The 20,734-nt window shown below is 54.6% G+C and overlaps 1 protein-coding gene across 10 annotated transcripts in view; it reads right to left on the bottom strand.

The window, feature by feature from the left end:
* Fam178b (family with sequence similarity 178 member B) overlaps positions 1–20,734 on the bottom strand; it is an 81,651-nt gene that overhangs the window by 19,858 nt on the left and 41,059 nt on the right. For all 10 annotated transcript variants that reach the window (XM_048810314.1, XM_048810316.1, XM_048810315.1 and 7 more), the window contains 4 exons: positions 16,737–16,830; positions 16,244–16,420; positions 15,920–16,017; positions 4,836–4,920 (listed from right to left, as the gene is read on the bottom strand). In XM_048810314.1, the coding sequence (XP_048666271.1) occupies positions 4,836–4,920; positions 15,920–16,017; positions 16,244–16,420; positions 16,737–16,830 (454 nt within the window). The remainder of the gene's footprint in view (positions 1–4,835; positions 4,921–15,919; positions 16,018–16,243; positions 16,421–16,736; positions 16,831–20,734) is intronic.

Raw genomic sequence — 20,734 nt, 5'->3', positions numbered from 1 at the left:
AATTGCCTGGCAAGAGGAGGAGGACACTCATCCCAGACAGTGGCTCTTAGCTTAAACACTGGCAGAGGATCTAATTTGTACATGAAGGCTGCCCAACTCTTAAGTGTCTGAAAGACCCCAGGTGGTGGGGCTTCTGACCAGACCCAGCACAGCTGCCCCTCCTTCCAGCCTTGGCTCCAGCCCCCTTCACAGGGAGGCCTGCCCACCTGAGCTCCCACCTGGCCTGCAGCCTCATGCTGGCCACACCTGCCTGAAGTCCCTTACCCTGTACCTCTTCTTTCCATAGCATTATCACCACTTCCCAGCCCATGTAAATCAGCTGCTTATTACCCATATTATTATCTGTTCCCCTGCTCCAGAATGTCAGCTCCCCATGGGTGTGTTTGGTACTGGGACTGAACCCAGGGGTCCCTGCTTAACCACTCAACAACATCCCCAGCCCCTTTTAGTCTTTATTTATTTAGAGACAGGTCTCACTGAGTTGCCTAGTACCTTGCCATTGCTGAGGCTGGCTTTGAACTTGTGATCCTCCTGCCTCAGCCTCCTGAGCCACTGGAATCACAGGCATGGGCCACCACACCTGGCCCTCGGGCAGTTTTGTTCACTACAGCAGCCCAGAGCCCAGCACTGAGTCGGGCACACAGCTTGCTTAGGAGCACTTCTTAGGGAAATGAGTGAAGAGATAGAGGTCAGGACCTGGCTGGGTGAAAGGTGTCTCCTCCTGGTGCCGTCCCTCCTCTCACACTCCGCAGCCTGTCCTTGGAAAGCGCACCTCGCATCTGGCAACCCACTGCCCATGCTGCCATGCCCCAGGCCACGGCCACACAGGACGACTGCAGGAATAGACCCCCTGCCCCAAACAGAGTCCAGGTCTATAGGCAGCCAGAGGAAGTTTTAAAGAGTTGACACATCACATGTTCTCTCCTCTGTTCAAAACCCCCCAGTGGCTCTCCACTGTGGCACAGAAGTCAAAACCCCCACGGTGGACGGTCTCTGGCTGGGGGAGCCTTCGCTTACCTGACTGACCTCACTCCTGCTGGCCCACCCTGAGCCCTCTGCTTCAGCAGCACTGGCCTCCTTGTTTTTCCTCCAACCCAAGAGGCCCTGGCGGGCTCCAGGGCCTTTGCACTTGCAGCCCTGCTGCCTAGAGTGCTCTTCCCAGAGACCACCTGCCTCCTTCAGTCCACGTGCAAAGGTCCCTTCCCTGGTTTACCCTGAACATGAGCATGTTCCCAGCACCTCCTCTCCCTACTTCTCTGCCTTTTCCTCCCCAGTGCTCCTCACCATCTGGTACTCCCCATGACCTGCCTTCTTCGTGCCTGTGTCTGCCAGGCCCCAGACTGTGAGTGTCGTAATGGAGGGACTAAACTCTGTCCTGCTCTATCTTCCATGCCCAGATCAGTGCCTGGAGCACACGGGGGCATGAGGCTGAAACACTGCTATTTCTGGAACATTCCCAGTATTCAACAGAGGAACAGAGATTACTGCATAGACCCTGGGATTCTCCTGGCAAAGGCAAACCTTGTGGCATCCCAAGCACCTACAGAAGTCCTGTCCCTAAAGGTCAGTTCTAAGCACCTGTCTTGCTCCTGGGGCCTGACAGTCCAGTTTGAGGAACCAAGCGGCTTGGACACGGTGGACTCCTGCTGCCCAGTGGTGCTCTGGGAACGGCTTGGCCCACCCCTAAGCACAGGCCTCTGCTACAAGGAGCCAGAATTTGTTCTCAACCCACAGCCCCTTCACAAATAGCAGTGCGTTCTGAGGGGCAGGGGCGACAGGCCCTTGAGTCCCCTCTGTGACCCAGGAAGAAAGCTCCGGACCAGCTGGACATCTTCAGCATGAAGTCCCAGGCACAGTCCAGGCTTCTGAGATCTGGGGCGGGAGCTGGAACTCAAACCCCAACCCCACTGCTGCCTTCTATGACCTTCAGGAGGCTCCCTGCCGCCTTGCTCCATCTGAGAGTAACAGTCCTTGTGGTCCAGGCTGCTACACGCAGCAGGCACTGAGCACGCACGCACTCAGCATAGATTGAGGGCTGCCACTCTGGTGGTGGCCTTTATTTGGGGTGGGGTGTGATAGCTGCACAAGTCTGTGTGCAGGAGACGGCTAGGCTGGCCTGGCCTGTGGAGAGGGCTGAGAACAGGCACCACTGGGCAGGCTGTGGAGTAGGTGTGCAAGGGCCACGTGGGGTTGATGTGGGCAGTCATGGGGAGAAGGTGGCCCTGTGAAGGCATGTTTCAGGAAGATCTGACAGGCCAGACTGGAAAGTGGGGCACTTGGCAGCCCAGAGACCTGGAAGAAGGCTACGGAGTGCCAGGGCTTGCAGTGGAGAGACAGGAAGTGCATCAGGCAGGTCACAGGCAGGCCCCTGCTGGCCTTCCCTTTTCCCTGGAGCTGCCCTGGATCCCCGCTCCCTCTCCTCTGTGGTACACGCACAGACTCATCCTCCAAGACCTGGCTCAGGCACCTCCTCAGAAGCCGCCTCACTGTCCTCGGGCAGAGTTAGTCACCACAGCCGCAGCCGGCTTGCTCACCCTGTCTTCTGAGGTCGTCTGGGTGCTGTCTCCCCAGAGCCTGTTGGCACCTGGTGCCTGGGGCAGAGCCTGGGACGGGGCTGCTCAGCGAGTGTCTACAGAGCAGAGGAGCACATGGCCGGGTACAGGCAGGTGGGCCCCAGTGTGTGGAGAGGCCCTGGAGCTGGAAGCACAGTCAGGCTGCACCTGGCTCTGTCTCCGACAGGCCTGGAGACCTGGGCCCTTAGCAAATGCAGAGCTCTCCAGGGCCAGCTTTCTCTGGGGGAGGCAGGGCTCCAGGTTAGGTACTTGTCATTTGCCTCCCTTCCCTGTAGCTCCCCTTATCTCCCCATAAATCTCTGCCCAATACAAGCTGGGTATGGTTGCGCACCCTATAATCCCAGTGGCTCAGGAGGCGGGGGCAGGAGGATTGAGTTTGAAGCCAGCCTCAGCAAGGCCCTAAGCAACTTAGTGAGACCCTGTCTCCAAATAAAAAATAAAAAGGGCTGGGGATGTGGCTCAGTGGTTAAGTGCCCCTGGGTTCAAAAAAAGTTAAGCTGGGTGCAGTGGTACAGGCCTGCAATCTCAAGGACTTGAGAGGCTGAGGCAGGAGGATCACAAGTTTGAGGATAGCTTGGACAATTTACTAAGACCCTTAGTAATTTAGCAAGATCTTGACTCAAAATAAAAAAATAGAAAGGGCTTGGAATGTAGCTCAATGGTAAAGTACTCCCGGGTTTAATTCCTACCACACACAAAGAAGAGAGTTAAAAGTGTGGTGTGGGGATGCGTGTCTGCAATCTCAGAACTCGGAAAGCTGAGGGAGGAGGGTCCCAAGTTCAAGGCCAGCCTCAGCAACTTAATGAGTCCTTGTCTCAAAATAAAATAAAAAGGGCTGGGGAATGTAGCTCAGTGGTAGAGCACTTCCCTAGCATGCATGAGGCCCTGGCTCGTTCCCTAGCCTGGCGAAAAAAGCAAAAAACAAACCAGAGTAAAGATGATAAAAACAAGTTGAGGTGATAAATTTTACATTACGTATGTTTCACATTTTTAAAAAATGTGATACAGGGCTGGGGATGTGGCTCAAGCGGTAGCGAGCTCGCCTGGCATGCGTGCGGCCCAGGTTCGATCCTCAGCACCACATACAAACAAAGATGTTGTGTCTGCCGAAAACTAAAGAAATTCATTCATTCTCTCTCTCTCTCTCTCTCTCTCTCTCTCTCTTAAAAACAAAAAATGTGATACAGAGCCAGGTGCAGTGGCACATGCCTGTAATCCCAGCAGCTTGGGAGGCTGAGACAGGAGGATCACAAGTTCAAAGCCAGCTTCAGCAAAATCGAGGAGCTAAGCAACTCAGTGAGACCCTGTCTCTAAAGAAAATACAAAATAGGGCTGGGGGTTTGGCTCAGTGGTCAAGTGCCCGAGTTCAATCTCTGGTACCAAAGATAAATTAAAAAAAAAAAAAAATACACTCCACCCAGCTTAATCCTTGCACCCAGCATATGGTAGGCAGGCAAACAAGAATTTTTTTTTCCCTAAGAGATGACAGAATCTTGCCACATTGCCCAGGCTGGCCTCAAACTCCTGAGCTCGGCCCGAGTAGCTGGGACTTAGGTCTATGGGGCAGCATCCTCGCAGAGCCGGGTGAGCCCAAGGCCTTGCGCAGGCTGGGCAAGTGCTCTACGCTCAGCTGCACACCCAGCCCCCAGCAATCGCTGACTGAAAGAACTTGGGTAAGACATTCTAACCCAGCTCAGCTCTTAGGGCAGAGGCTGGGGCACCAGCCAGGACTCAGGAGTGGGCAGGCCTTGGAGAGGGTCGGCCACCCCAGGCCTTCCTGTCCTGGCTAGGCACACTCGAGTTATGGCCGGTGCCTGGAATGTTCCCCCAGATCTTTTGTGCTGAAGGCTTGGTCCCCAGTGCAGCATGCTCTGAGGCGGGGCTTTTTTTGGGAAGTGATTAAATAATAAGGGTTCTGATCTCAACAGTGGGTTCATCCCTGGAAAGATTCCTATCTGGTGGTATTACTGGTGGGGCTAACTGGAGGAAGTAGGTCACTGGGCGTGTGCCCTGGAAAGGGGTATCTTAACCCTGGTCCCTTTCCCTTTCTCTCTTTGTTCTCAGCGCCATGAGTTGACAGCTTTCCTCCACCTGCCCTTCCACCATGATGTTGTGTCTCACCTCAGGGCCAAAGTAATGGAACTGGCCGAACACCAACTGAACCCTCTGAAACCATGGGCCAAAATAAACGCCTCCTCCTCTAAGTTGTTCGCACAGTGCATTTTGGTCACTGCAGCGGAAAGCTGACTAACACAGACTCACCTGCATCTTCTCTTGCCAGAGAGGGAGTTCCTCTTGGCCGAGCATCCGGGCGATGACCACAAGGCTGAGCTGGCTTCGAAGCTGCCTGAGAGAAGAGAATCGGAGAACCTGAGGAAGATGGCAATCTAAAAGGGGGTGGCCTGGAAGTTGGGGCACCCATGTAAAGGGCAGGACAGCCATGGAGAGGGGACTGTTTTTCTTCTGAGTCGCTAAATTGCTGAGGCTGTCTTTGAACTTGCGATCCTCCTGCCTCAGCCTCCGGAGCTGCTGGGATGACAGGCATGCGCCATGGTGTCTGGCAAGTCTGTGGGTTTTTTCACAGTGTCCAGGGACCTTTCCTTTGGAACCCCTGATCTGTTCCGGTTCCCACCCTGGTTCCCAGGGTGGCCTTAGGAGTGCCCCATCCTTGGAGTGTCAGCGGAGCCTGTGCTTCCCAGAGAGCAGCTAAAGTGGCAAGAGGTGACCTGCAACTGCCAGTGCCATCGTGTGTCCTGGTGGGACAGCCTAAATAAGCAGCCAGAGGGAGGCCAGCAGAGACAGGAGCGTGAGGCAGAGCCCTGAAGGCCCAGAGCCAATGGTGCCTGGGGCCACCAGCCCTGGAGCATTTGGTCTGCGAGCCAACTGTGAGCAGAACAGTCCCTGGGCTGCAGTCAGCCACAGCAGTGAGGAGCCTTCCACCAGGATGGAGCCAACAGCGGCCCCTCCTGAGGAGTGGACACCCCATCCCCACCCCATCAGGCCTTCACACGATGACATTTGGGCCTCTGATTTCCATGGGTCCCTGAGCTCCAGGGAAGAAGAGCGGAGGGACGTGGAGAGCAGAGGATGGGCCAGAGTGGTGATGGGTTGAAAAGGGGTGAGGTGACGCAGGGCTGAGGGCCCCCAGACAGGGGTTTGGGGTGAGCCCTTCTCCCACACGAACTCCCAAGGCCATGATGCTTTGTGCCTTGTCACCAGTCCATCCTACCACGAGGCTATGACCTTCAACGTCCCTCCATGTGTCCCCAGGGGCTGCAACTGTTAGCTATTGAAATGGATTTTTTTGATGCTGTGGATCAAACCCAAGGCCTCATGCATGCTGGGCGACGGTCCTACCATGGTCCCCAGTTCCTGAGGAAAGCCACCACCATCAAATGAAAGGTCTAAAAGATGAAACGTGACAGAAAAGTGCGCGAACTAGTACTGATTTCTTAGGGGACAAATACCCTCAGGTAACAACGCTGTTGGAGGGACCCTACCAGTGTCCTCAGCCACACTGCAGAATGACATTATGAAGAAACCAAGGACAAACGTGGGCTATAGTGAGGCGTGGGAGGTACATGGAGGCAGTGGTTCCCTAAAGAAGGACTTTGCGAGCCAGGAATAAACCTGGCCATTCTCTGACCAGCACTGAAGACTCCAGAGCTGTCCCTGGTGGTGGGGACAGAGGCAGAATCAGTGTCCTCAAAGCTCCCTTGAGGCTGGGCAGCTTGGGACCAGTGACCCTAACGTGGGGTCTGAAAGTCAAGGGGACGGTGTTGACTTTTTAGGAAACAGTCAGGAAAGCCAGGGAGATTAACAAAGCAGAGGCTCTGGGTTAGGAGAGAGAGAAAGCAGCGGGCAGTTCTGCTCCATGGCAGGGGGCTATGTGGAGACAGGAGGCCCTGGCTGGTGGGGTGCTGGTGGGGTGCAGGCACCACTAGGAAAGCCATCTGGAGATTTATCAGAGATACTCGTCTGCTCCCCCAGTGATCCTGCTCCTAGGTACCTAGTACCAAAACTGAGGTACTGGAATGTTCCCAGCTGCAGAAGCACCCTGGGTAAATCTCTAGGAGTCACGGTTATGAACGAACTGTGACGACCTCCAGCAACACGGGCCACCTTCACAGCCCAACACCTAAGAACAGAAGTGTACGAATTGGTTCAGGTCAAGCCCTAGATGGGCAAATTCCAGCAGCTGGGCAGGTTTGGGTCCTGGGCCTTTCTTGAGCAGGGTGCTGGTGTCAGGCGTGTGACGTGTGAACACCCACAGTCACGACGCCTCATGGTCTGTGCTCTGTTCCATGTATGCTGTGCTTCAATAAAACCCTGAAGTAGAAAAGACATGCACCTGGGAGGGGAGCCAGGCTCCCAGAGTCAGCAAATCAAAATACAGGCTGCCTGTTAAACCTGGACCTCAGACAAGTGAAGGGGGACAGTTTGTAGCATGCCTGTCCCCAGTGACACCTGCACTGCATCTGACAACCATGACGACCTGACAGTGATCAGTTTGGGGCCTGACCCGCCTGGGCTGAGCCATGGTGTGCCCCACAGAGCCCCCAGCTCCACTCCCTGCAGGGCCCCCCCACCCGAGGCCTCCTCCATCAGCCAGAACCTGCCTTCCAGCTGTTCCCGGGAGCTGGCAGCAGCTGGGCTGGGAGCACGGTGGGAGGTAAATGGCCCTTCCGTGCTGCTGCTGCCGCTCTGCCAGGAGTCCTGCATCTGGGCTTCATTAATCCCCAGCCCAGGCCTGAGTGGAGATCCGTCACCCGCTGCGGGCAGGGAGGGGCCTTTGGGGGGAGGCGAGCTGGAAGGCAGCACAGCAGTGTTGGGGGTGGTGCCAGAAGGGAAGAGGCGGCCGGGTGGGTCAGGCCAGGACTGCGATCCAGAAACTGCACCAAGGGGGTGAGTGGGTGCCAAGGAGCTGCACCAGAGCGCGCCAGCTGCCCCCGCCAGCACCTGCCCACCGCCTGTCCTCCTGACCACCCGCCCAGCTTCTCCACACCGTCCCACACCCTCAGTTCTCACTCAGAGGAGGGAAAGAAGGGGCTCACCACCAGCCCACCAGAGCAGGGGCAAACAGAGGGCTGGCTGAGGGACCTTCCTCCCCCAGAAACTGCCCCACCCCACCTGGCAAGGCTCCCCAGAACTCACACCAGGAGGGCAAAGGCGGCATCAGCCCCTGGCACCCTCCTAGCACTGTCATACAAGGCAAAAGAGCTCCCGCCTGCAGGCTCAGGCCAGGCCTCCACCCTCTGTCCTCAGGGCTTCCCAAAGACCAGGACACTGGACTAGCATTCAGAGGAGCCTAAGGTGCGAGGAAACTTGGAACCGGCTTTTCTAAGCTCAGAGCAGAGATGATGCAGGCACTCTGTCCAGTCTAGTGCTGTCCCTGCACTTCCCACAAGGGACACTGGGCTGGGCTCCCTGCAGGAGCACCCAGGAAGGCAAAGGCATTGACCCGTGTGACACTGACTGGAATGTCAGGTAAAGAAGGGTGGGTACAGCCCCTGGTGTCCCTGCCCCAAAGTCACCTCTCCCAGGGGAGCCAGGCCCTGCCAAGACTGAACTGCCCTAAGAGACCAGAGGGGTGCAGCCAAAAGCGAGGGCGCCTTTTCTGTGCATCTCTAGGGCAGTTCAGGAAGCAGCGGCAGACATGCTGCCCAAGGCCTGGCCTCAGGGTGACTGCTAGACTTGCATTTCTACGCTGTCCTCGCTGCTTCTCGTCCCTCGTAGACACTGCCATGCCACCATTCCTTGTCACTCATTTGGAATCTTCTATCTTGCATGTCAGCTTGTGCTGCCCTGGCAGGAAGGACCAGGGCTTGGGCACACAGGTTGGTGTGACCTTGACCTCCCCAGTGGTCTGTGCTCCCATCCACTGCACATCTACAAGTCCAGGGCCACCACTGAGTTCAGTCACCCACTTGAGTGGGCACTGTCATAGTACAGACAGCAGGACACAAGGGATAGAGTCGGCCACCAACCCAGGCAGGGGATCGATCCATCATCTATCTACAGAACCACTCACAGGAACCCAGGGCCGTCCCAAATGCCACCTGAGCCGAGGTCACCAGACACAAGACCCCGCGCTGCCTAGCTCCACAGGGAGGAGAGTTTAGGAACAGGCCCAACGAGTCTGCCTACTGCAAGAGCACAGGAAAGTGGCTTCCTGTGCAAGGGTGCCCAGGAGAGCCAAGGGGGCTTCTGGAGAGGGGGGGATATTTTGTCCTGTGGCTGAGTGGCAGCACACAGGTGGCCTTTGCCAGTACACTGAGTATCTACCTGTGGGAACTTTCCTTCGTGCATATTATAAGTAGACAAAGGATACCGGTGGTCAAGGGCACCCAACCCCCTCCTCGGTATTGTGGTAAAGACACAGAAACTCAGGCTCGGGCACCCCTGAGGACCCCGGTCCTGCCTGCAGAGCTGTCCACTTCACCCCCTTTGCCGCACCCCCACCAAGTGCTCGTCTCAGCAAAGGACCTCTCCCATCTGCCGAGAGCCCCGTCCATTTTTGGACTCCACGAAGAAAACTGTTCTCACGTTTTATTTACAAAGATCTGTCCTTGTGGGCTTCTCCCCTGAGCTTCTGGGTTCCGAGCCCTGGGACTGCCAGGCTGGGCTTCCACATCTACAACAGCCCTTGCTGTGCTCTGAGGCCACCCCCTTCCAGGCGCAAGAGCCCGTCTTTCCCTCTTCTGGCCTTTTTCCTCTGTATCCTCCGATGGCCCTGAGGTTGGTGTCCCGCTTAACTGAGCCGCTCCGCCGGAGGCTGGAGCTCGTTTTCTTGGCAGCCCTCTGAGGCGAAGCAGTGGATAGCTCGAGCCCTTTTTTCACACCTCTTGCTGTCCAACCCCATCCCCCAGATCCTGTTCCTAACTGTCCAGGGCTCTCCTCCTGACTCGGCCCATCATCATGGTTGGCTGAGACCTCTGGGACCTCCCCTTCACTGTCCGTTATAGTCCTGCTGTCTGTGAACCTGACCAGTGTCAGGTTCACAGACAGCCTAATCCAAGACCCTGGTTCTGCCCTGGCTGACCCATCAGTGAAGGTGGGCCTCAGGGTGGCCACAGGGCCTGCCCAGCAGGTGGACTCTGATAATTCACCTAATTCTACCAACTTTCAGGCAATATTTCCGATAATGTTCCCCGGGATTGGATTATAGCCTCATTAAACACCCGAGGACACCCAGACAGGCGCACTCCACTGTCCTTCCAGACTGTGGTTCTAGCTAACCTGTAAAAAACAAACGAGGCTGTCTAGTAAGATTTATTCGTAGGACTCCTAGAAACCAGTGTCCTTTTCTAAGTAAGTGTACACACAGCATCCCTGGGTTGTGAGGGACACATCAAGCATTCTGCCCCCATCTCCCAGAAGCCCTCCCACCTGCAGAGGTCCTCTGGGGCCTGGAGGCCCCATCTGCACATCTCCCAGCACAATGGTGGGGTGTCCTCCTACGGGGGTGGGGGGGTTGTCTGAGCCTCATTCTCCACAGCCGGAGGCCTTCAGATAGCAACTCCAAGATCTGAGGCTTCAGTGCCCTTGGGCCACTATTTGATTCTAGAAGAAATATCGCTCTCCTTACTAGAGCCTTGGTGTACTCTGTAATCATCCCAGAGATTTGGGAGGCTGAGACAGGAGGATTGCAGCTTAGTGAGACCCAGTTTTGTGACTTGTTTTAGGAAGCTTCCATCCTCCCTTCCACCTGACTAGGCAGTCTGTGGAAGCTGGTTCTCTCTTCCCCTCTTTTTGAAGGCCATGTCGAAGCAGCAGGCTAATCAGCAGTCACAGATGGTGAGGGAGGCGGGTCCTGTCCCTGAAGTCCAGGAACATCAGCTTTCAGCCGGGCTTCCCCTTCCTCCTGAGGGCTCTTGCGTGTGGCTGCAGGGGTCTGCTCTGGGCATGGGAACACGCTGGAGGCTCGGATGGAAGCTCGAGTGGCACTCTGCTCTTTCTCGCAGCTCCTCAGAGCCACCCCGGGGGCCACCTTCTTGGAGCAGAGTTCCCTCCAGGAGCCTCTTCCTTGGCCCCATTTCAGATGGCTTGCTCTCCTGTTTACTTTCATTTTTCACGGTTAAGTTCAACGTTTCCCTAAATCTGCATGAAGTCTTGATCAACAGGACGGGGGCTGGGGGTGTCGCACAAATGCACTAATGTCAGTGGGAGTTCCTGCTTTGTGCTTAACGAATGGAGCGAATGGAGCGGACTGAGTGTGACAGCCCCTCACACAACAAGCCGCCCTTCTTCCTGGGGTCAGTCTGGGCACTGAGCCCAGTGGGGCAGCCACCAACCAGGGCAGAACAAGGAAGCCAACAAGCTCCGCCCACACTGGCCCACAGGCAGAGTGGGGGCTGAGCTCCCTGGATGGCTGGCAAGACAGCCAGGCCCAGTCTGGAAGGACTGCCAAGACACCTTGGAGAGGAAAGAATTCACAGGAAGTAGCCACACACGCAGGGCACAGGCACAGCAACACGGTGGCCCAGTGGGGGGCTCGTTTTCAGCATCTAGCTACTCCTTGGTACCTTCTGAATTTTATAGCACTTGAATGCTTTATCTATTGGAAAAGAAATAACATTTCTACATAAACAACTTCATCCAGATGAGGAACCCTCTTTTCTAGTGAAGACCGTGGCCCAGGGCATTACCCTACTGACCTGTCTGTCTGAAGGTGAAGATCACCCCTTCCTGCCTTCATTCCCTGGCCTTTAAGGGACCAGGAGCTACAAAGAGACCCTTCAAGACACTGGTTCTCCAGGTCACAGATTAATGTGGCTAGAAACTCATAAATCTGGGATACGACAAAGGAAATTTTGAATATCTTGGGAAACTGCAGATTATTAACACACACTTGCGCGCGCGCGCGCGCGCGCACACACACACACACACACACACACACACTGTATTGTGTCTACTTCGGGAGTGGAAGAAAAAACTCAAATTACGTCCTTGTCTCACAATGACGAAAAACTGACTCCACCTGGGAGTAAGACAGGAACAAACTCCTGTCAGTAGGTACTGAAAGAAAAAAATAGGGCTTTTTTGTGGTCTCAGGGAGGGAAAGGCCTTCCTATTCATGGCAAGCATTCAATTGCATAAAACGCCCAGTCACCTCTGTAATTCATTCATGCCATTTTTCTGAAAAGACAGATCTGTCCTAGAAGGTGTGCTTTAGCATGCACCAGCATTGAAAGAAAAAAAAATTTGAGGAAAAAAAAAATCGTGGTTTATTGAAAAATGCCACCTATAAACAAGAAGAGAAAATCCATTTCACTACCATCAGCACAACCAGAACCACAGACCGTGTTCTGTGACCACCGTGGGTGACTAACACTGAGAATGCTCAGCGTGAGGGAGAACGGGGGCCACAGGCACTGTGGTGGTACCTGGGCAGTAGTACCAGCCGGCCCAGCTTTCCCTGGAGGCCAGATGTTAAATGTGTACAGGACAGGACTGCAGTTTCCCGTCAAGGAGGTTATCTTGTGAAGATGTCTGCCCCAAACTCGTGCACAAGGACAGTCATGGGAGGGCTGGTTTTGTCTTGGGAGAAGATGGTTCCGAGGAGCTTCTGCAGACAAGGGGGATCTGAGACAGGACCCGTGGTGTCTAGGCTGGAGGCCAGACAGAGGGTCACCCAGAAAGTGGGGACCTTTTCTCTTTGGGGAGAAAAGGAGGACTGCAGATTCAAGGGCAATGTGACAACCCTCTGTCTTGTCTCTGGTGCTGGGGACCTGCTAGGCAAGTCCTCCACCCCTGAGCTATCGCCCCGCCCTACGCAGGCCACCTTGAGATGCCTGTGGGCTCCCAGCTCTGCTCTTTATCGGCTCCCCAAGGTCCATTTATTGCAGGCCTTGAAGGGGCAGACCTGGCGGTTACGGTCCTGAGTCTACGGAAGGGGGCGAGTTCTGGCCAAGAACACCAGACAGGAGGAACAGAAACCAGGGGGTGAGGAGAAGCAGGGGGAGCCATGAGACTGGGGGGCTTGGAAGTTTCTCCTCAGCTAGGATGCCCTGCGAGCAGGACCAAGATTGGGTAGGAATGCCCCGAGTCCACGTTATACCCAAGAGCCCTCCCCGAGGGAGGCAGAGTGGGTCCTGAGCCCCCTTCACACAGGAACAATGTATTCTGAAGCTCAGGTGGCATCACGCCGCCACCTCTCCTTAAAGGAGACGTGGAGAGGGGAGGTCTGGAAGGTGGGCAGACTGATGTCAGTCTGGTGACGTCAAGACAGTTTATGGTGGTGTGGTCAGTCTCCAGGTCCTGAGGCCTCATGGCCTTCATTACCTGATTGGTAGATAGGGCTGGAAAGTCCCCTAAATTACAGGTTTCTTAAAATACCATATTTCTCTTTATTCAATCTACTTACAGGGGCATTAATCAGCAGTACACAGGTAGACTCACAGCCTTTCCAGGATTCTTGGAGTGACAGGCCTGGAAAGTAGGCACAACTTTTTCCCCCCCTTGGTACCAGGAATTGAACCCAGGGGCACTTAATCCACTTAAGCACACACCTGTAATCTCAGCTACTCTGAAGGCGGAGGCAACAGAATCACAAGTTTGAGGCTAGTCTCAGCCACTTAGTAAGATTGTGTCTCAAAATAAAAAGGATGGGATGTGGCTCAGTAGTAGAGCACCCCTGCGTTGAATCCCCAGTACTGCGGAATTTTTTTCCCTTGTACTTCCTTCATGTCTCCTTTCTACCAACTTATTATCTCTTCTATTTTACCTTAGTTTCGCATACACTAGGGAATACTATGCAGCTCTGAAAAAGAAGGAAGTTCAAAACACACACACACACACATGCATACACACACAAGAAAACCAACCATTAACAATGTGGTCCTGTCAAAGCAAATGGGAAACTGGGTGGGACCACATGGGCCTTGGAGACCAGTCTCAGGCACCTGGACTTGGTCATGCAGGCCAGAGGGAGTGAGGTGAGGCAGAGAGTTGATAATCACAAGTATCAACAGGTCTCTGCAGGTAGATTGTGGGAGGAGGAAGGGACAGGAAGCCTCTGCTCCCTCCCAGATGAAGACAGGGAAGTGAAGGCAGGAAAGGGCAGGAAGGAAGTAGCTGATTTAGTGACCCAGACAAGGTACCAGACATCACAGAGTCGAAGTGGCGAGGCAACCATGAGTAAGGACGTAGGATTTATGATTCAAAAGGCAGAAAGCACAGGATTTGGGGGTAAAGGGGATGATGGGGGTGGGAGCTCCAACCTGGGCGACAGCACAAGTGAGCTGTGGGGAGGGGAGGAGGTGGGGAGGCTGGAAGCAGGCAGGTTGGTCTCCGTCTCCTCAGATCAAACAGAAATCCCAGGATCTGGGCTGAGCAGAGACCATGCCCACTGAGGCCCCTAGAGGGCCTTGGCAGTTTTCAGAGGATTCCAAATACAGAACGAAACTCCCCTCTCAAGACTGTGGAGAGGCCTCCTCTCCTTCAGCCAGCTTCAGAGCGAGGAGTCTGAAGTTGAGCCCAGCAGGACCCCGATGGGGGGTCTGTGAACACAGCATACGCCTGGCTGGGCCCTGAGGTACGAGGAGGCAGCTAACTCCAAGCCTGCTCGCGAGAGCCACCCTTGGGAGGGCTGCAGGGGAGCAGCCCCATGGCAGGCGACCCTGGAGGTGCCTGCAGAAGGCTGGAGTGGACAGGGGCAACTCTGAGCATGAGTAGGCCTGGAGAGGCGATGGGGAGCGGTCTGGTAAGGGCAGGGCAGGGCACTCCCTGTGACTGTGGCCCAAAGCAGAGAAGGAAGGTGGAGAGACAGGGCCAGACAAGGCCAAGTCCAGCCAATGGGTCTTTTCCTTCTCTCTCTCTCTCTCTCTCTCTCTCTCTCTCTCTCTTTTGCAGTTCTGGGGACTGAACCCAGGGCCTGTCCATGTGAGGCTAGCTCTCTATCAACTAAGCCATATCCCCAGCCCCAGCTAGTGGGCCGTATCTCCTGGGCTTAGTTCCTCTGTTCACTTCATTTATCATCTGAAAACAGTTTATAAAATAGGGTGCCAGCAGCAAGCCTGGAAGATGGGAAAAGCAAAGGCCGGAGCTGTAGCTAGCTCGGTGGCAGAGTTCCAGGGTCCCGTCCAGTACCTCCAGAGGAAGAAAAAAAGAATTTGCGAAGTACCTTTCCTCCGTTCTATTAAGATAACTGATGGCAAAGATGAATGCTGAACAGAAAATAAAACAGAAAGACGAACTAAGAGTTAGGGAGGCAGCAGGATGGGGTGACCAGCTGAGGTCTGAATGAAGAGAAGGAAACTGTCACCAAAGTTTGGGGAGGAAGCCCCAGTGAAAAGAGGGCAGAAGCTAAGTATACAAGGCCGCATTTTGCTAATAAGACCATATTGAGCTGGGTGCAGTGACACATGTCTGTGATCCCAGAGACTTGGGAGCCTGAGGCAGGAGGAGTGAGAGTTCAAAGCCAGCTGTTACCGCTGTTGACCACTGATGAGTCCTTGCTTCCATTTAGAGTGGAAAATAGAAGTTTATTAAAGGACAGCAGAAAAGACTTTTCCTGGAAGAAGAAGGGGACCCAAGAGGTGGAATCCGTGGAAGTGCGGTTGTTTCCCCTTTTTATAGTTTTCGGTGATGGAATGTAGGTGGGAGGCCGAGGGGTGGGACATAGGTGGGCCAAAGAAGTAATCTGGGCACTTCAAGTTTGCTGTTCATTAACACTTCAGCATCTTCAAGTTTGCTGTTCATTAACCTTTCTTTGGGATGGGCTATCTTCAAATCTGTTGGGGGCTGTTTCCTGGACTTCATTAACATTTCAAGAGTTGCTCAACTTTTCTGGGAATTCATTCTCACCATGGCCTCCATTTTAGATTTCACTCGGTATTAGACCCAATTTACCTAACTACACTGACTACCTAATTTTAAATCTGGCTTCACAGCCTCAGCAACTTAGAGAGGACCTGAGCAACTTAGCGAGAAAAGAAACAGGTTAGGATGTGGCTCAGAGGTTATGCAATCCTGGGTTTGATATCAAATAAAATAAAGAAAAACATGTTAAGAAAATCAGGGGGCTGGGGCTGTGGCTCAGCGGTAGAGCGCTCACCTAGCAGTGTGAGGCCCTGGGTTTGATCCTCAGCAGCACATAAGAATAAATAAATAAAATAAAGGTATTGTGTCCAACTACAACTAAGAAATAGTTTTAAAAAGGAAAAAGAAAAAAAGGCTCTTTCTTCCTTCCAGTTGTGAAGAACTCATTAGTGAGTTGCACTTTCCGTTCTCTTCCTGGGGCAGGGGCTGGGTTCAGGAACTGGGCAGGAGGCTTCCTGGAGCTGCGGGGAAGATGGGGCGCCCGCAGGACTCCAGGAGTGAGCACTAGGGGGAGAAGCACCTACCTGCCCCGGGGGGTCACGTCCAGGAAGAACTGCACAAGAGCCAGCAGGTTGTGGTGGTGGTCGGACACCCAGCTGAGGGCACAGCACAGAGGCTGGAGCTGTGGGGACAGGGGACACCTGGTGGGCTACTTTCCATTCTGACCTGCCACCCAGCCTACCTGGGGGCGAGGGCAAGGTGGAGGCCAGGACGTCCCCATCCAGGGTGCTCTGGGGACGCATCCCCATCCAGGGTGCTCTGGGGACGCATCCCCATCCAGGGTGCTCTGGGGCCACCCTTGGTTCCCAGTGACAGAGCCCTAGGGGTCAGATGCAGCGCTGGGGTACCTTCCCCGGCCATTCGCGGATGTTCTCCAGGAGCAGAAGCAGGAGCTGCTGGAGGTCGCTCTTGGGCATCAGGCGGAGCCCCACGTCCAGGCTGGCGCGACAGAGCAGCTCTATGAGGCCCAGGAGGTGTGCGTCTGTGTAGGCCCCCGGCTGGGCTAGGGCACACAGCGTCAGGAACTGGAAGGAAAGGGGTCGGAGGGGCCACATGATGTGGGAAGAAGGGCCTGTGGCGTCTGGTTCCCTGACAGATGGTCAGGAGGGACTCGCGCCATGAGCCCCTCTGGCCGTGCTGAGAGGAGCGGGAGAGAATGAGCCTCGAGGCCTGGATGAGGTCTGGGGCCCTGGGGCAGCGCAGGCCCAGGGAGGGCAGTCTCCGCACGGGTGCCAGCAGCTGCAGGGCACCTGCCGCAGTGCTGAGCCAGCGCACGGGGTACAAGGACGCTCCAGAGCCAGACTGCTGAGCTCCGGCCAGGCAGGGTGAGGCCTGACTCACCTTGTAGATGTAGCTCAGGCTCAGGTCCAAGGCCACCGCCTGGGGAGGGTCCTGCTGCTGCAGCCAGCTCAGGCTGGCCTCGCTTTCCAGTAGTCTAAGGTAGAACAAAAGGGCAACAACGCAGGTGACAAGGTGTGAGAGGATAGAGGGCAGAGGGGGAGTGAAGGTAGAAGACGAGGGTGTCCAAGGCCACCACCCCTTGGCATTGGCTTTCCAGAGGTTGTAAGCATTTGGCCTCTCAGGAGCCAGCTCAAGGTCTGCCTGCCTTCAAGATGGTGGGTGGGGTTGCAGCCATCTTGGGCGTGACTGGGCAGGGACAGTGGCCTCCGAGCCCCTCATCTAATGGCAGGATCTAGCTCCTGGCTACACAGGTTCCTCAACATGAGAGCTGGCGCCCCCAAAGCCAGTGGTGTGTGCCGGTGCGCATACACACACACACACTCACACTCACACTAGAGAGAGAGAGAGAGAGAGAGGGAGAGGGAGAAGGAGAAGGAGGGGGGTAGAGGAAGGGAGAGGGAGGGACAGAGGGGGGAAGGAGAGGTGGGGATGGGGGAGGGAGATGGGGAGGGAGAAAGGAGAGAGGGAGGAAGGTGGGGAAAGAGGGAGGTAGGGAGATGGAACACTTGAGCACCCTTAGAGCAGAGCCACAGCCTATCACAGCCTGATCTGTGAAGTGACATCCGTTGCTTCTGCTGATTTCTACTAGTCACACAGGGCAGTCTGGTGGTGGGGAGGGTCTTGGTGGGGAGTGTGGACACTGGGGGGTGGGGACCACCATGGGGCCAGCTCTCACATGCGTTCCATATAGACTGAGCTCGCCAGTCTTGGCTTTCTGGGACTTGGGAAGGGGACTTCATGCCCAATCCCTCCCCTCAAGGGTCTTCCTCAGGAGTTCTCTTTCTGAAATTCAATGATGCACTGAAAAGCCCACCATCTGGGGCTGAGGTGGTGGGTCTGTCCCTAATCAAGCAGGGCCAACTTCAGAATAAAAACCACCCTAGAGAACCCCTTCCAGGTGCGGCCTCGATCTGACAGCTGCCTGAGACAAACACAGCAGAGCTGGGTCCCTAGTGGTGGGAGGGATCTGCTGAGCTGTAGCTGGGTCCAGGGGTCAGGGCCAGGTGACGAAATCCCTTCTTTAAAGATGAGGGTCACACTGAGAGTGGTGAGATTCTTATGGCAAAAGTGACGCCAGTGAACAGCACATTCATGTCATCCTTCCCATGAGCTTCCGGTGCACACTCACTGGATAAGACAGCACACTCACCCTCACTGAATTATTCCGTTTCTGACAAACGTACATTGGAAATATACACACACACATTTTTATATATTAATGTCTCTTTTTTTTTTTTTTGTATTGGGGATTAAACCAGGGGCACTTAATACGGAGCCACATCCCCAGCCCTTTCTGAGTCAGGGCCTTGCTAAGTGGCTGAGTCTGGCCTCAAATTTAGAACCTCCTGCCTCGGCCTCCCAGGTCATTGGGATTATAGGCATGGACCACCACACCTGCCTGGTCATGTTGATTTTAAATAAGTGAGTTTCCTTATAAGAAGGCTCCCATTTGCTGTGTTTGCTGTCTCTTCTAAACTAGCTCATGGTTCCTGATAACAGGGGGTTCTCAGTGACTGAGATGCTGGTGATAATAATGTTGTTGAAGGCAGCAGCTCTGGTGTAGCCAGCCTGGCCACGGGAATGGGAGGAGCGCTGTCCCTGAAGCTCTGGGAAACGCCTCTGCTCATCTTCACCTCTTGGTGCTGGTGCTTCTGCTTGGAGGAGGAGAGATCCCTCTCCTAGGCATCTGGAAAGTTGGTGCCAATGGACCAAAGCTGGTGGTGGGGAGGTTGGCTGGGTTCAGCCCTGCTTCCAGATTTTAGCATTTATTAGGGCAGGGAATGGGCGAGGCTGGCATTTCCACATCTGGGCACAGGCTGGGCCTGTGTCAGTGTGTGAGGGGGCACCCTACTTCGTACCAGCTTGAGCAGGCACCCGGTACATAAAAATGGGGGGCACGTCTTCAGGTTTCCCACAGGGTGAGGCAGCCCGAGTCTTCTGTAGACAAACAGGCTGCAGACAGTCTGCTGCTGCCAAGGGAGGAGGAAAGCAGAAGTGTGAGCTGGTGACACGTCTTCTCTGAGCGGTGGAGGGAGTGCGGCTGTGACAGTGCTCTCTCCTGCCTGAGAAGGCATGCCAGTCTTGCCAAGTGCAGCGGTCTCCCACTCTAAGTACCGTCATCTCCCCAGTCCTTGTCCTTGGGAATAGCAGGGGAACAGGGAACAGAATGGGGGTCCTTGGCTCCCACCTTTCTGAGCAGTTGCTGGAGTGCCCTGGTAGTATCTGTGACCACCATTCTGAGATGCAGCTTCGTGGGGTCCCCAGGACTCCACCAACTGCTCCAGCGAGAGGCCAAGGAGCCCAGGGGAATTGCTGGCCCACCAATCCTTGCTCCCTCCTGGACTCAGCAGGTTAAGAGTGAACTTATGGTCCCTTGTTGGGACTTGGGAACCAGGACATTATACCCCAGCCTGCTGGCCCTGCCTCAGCTGTGGCTTAGGGCTCATAGTCTGCAGCCAGGAGCTGAAGCTTAGGTCTGGGTGACACTGATCTCTGACCTCTACCTGCTTCTATATCCATCTTCCCCACATGTTGAAAAATATCTGTAACTGAGCATCTTCACCTCCCCCTCCCCAGGAGGACGAGGGAAGGGTCTCCAGGCAGAAAACCTCCTGCTCCCAGAGGGTAGATGGTAGTATCTGGGCCCTGCTGCCACCACCATCAAGAGCTATCTGGCAGCAAGCAGGGTGCCCTCCGCAGGGCTGCACCCAACTGCAGCTGTCCCTCTTGCCATGGTGAGGAATGGCCACCAAGCTAAGGGAGGGGGCAGGAAGGCTAATTTTACCTGGATTGAATTACACCATCAAAAGAGGCCATTATCAACTGCCCCGTGCTGGACAGGATGTCCTTTCAATGTGCTAACTATCATTTATTTATCTGTCTGGCCTCTGCACAGGGCTGTCCTGACAGCCAGGCCCATGGATCTGAGCAGGACTCATCATCTGGTTTTGTGCTCAGGAAGCAGCCTTGGGAGACCAGCCATAGCTGGACGGTCCCTGTGTTCCCCCGTGAGACCGGAGCACTGATGAGCCCATTTTGGGTGGCAGTGTGGGCGTGAGCCCCTTCCCAAGGGTGCTAATGCTCTGGCTCCTCCTCCTCTGCCCCTTCGACCCCATATATTCCCTGTTTTCCATCCCCAGCCTTGTGACTGGGCAGGGACTGCTTATTTTCAACAAGTGGACACCTGGATGACCGCAGGGTTCAGCTGTGGAAGGACTGTATCCTTCTGAAAGAAAATCCTGAAGCACGTTCAGATAAAAGATGGTGATGGATTTGAAAGAAATCTGAGATTAAAAACCAATAGTGAGGGCTGGGGTTGTGGCTCAGTGGTCGAGCGCTTGCCTAGCGTGTATGAGGTACTGGGTTAGATTCTCAGCACTGCATATGAATAAAATAAAGCTCCATCAATGTCTTAAATCAAAAACCAATGGAGAGGCTATAATCCCAGCAGTTTGGGAGGCTGAGGCAGGAGGGCTGAGGCAGGAGGACCATGAGTTCAAAACCAGCCTCAGCAACTTAGTAAGGCCCTGAGCAATTCGGTAAGACCCTTTTTCTAAATAAAATAGAAAAAAGGACAGGAGATGTGGCTCAATGGTTAAGTGCCCCTGGGTTCAATCCCTGGTACCCAAAAGAACAAAAACAAAAACACAATAGGAAGGTTGGGCATCGTGGCACACACCTGTAATCCTAGTGACTTGGAGGACTAAGGTAGAAGGGTCACAAGTTTGAGGCCAGCCTCTAAAACTTAGTATGACCTTATCTCGAAATAAAAAATAAAAAGGGCTAGGGATGTGGCTCAGCGATAAAGCACCGCACCCTGGCTTCAATCCTCAGTAACCCCCCCCCCACAACAAACACAAAACAACAGAAACAGAAAA

This window comes from Marmota marmota, unplaced genomic scaffold, assembly GCF_001458135.2.
Source record: "Marmota marmota marmota unplaced genomic scaffold, marMar, whole genome shotgun sequence".
Taxonomy (NCBI): Eukaryota; Metazoa; Chordata; class Mammalia; order Rodentia; family Sciuridae; genus Marmota; species Marmota marmota.
Note: the sequence above shows the minus strand (reverse complement) of the source record. Positions and strands in the feature narration are given on the sequence as shown.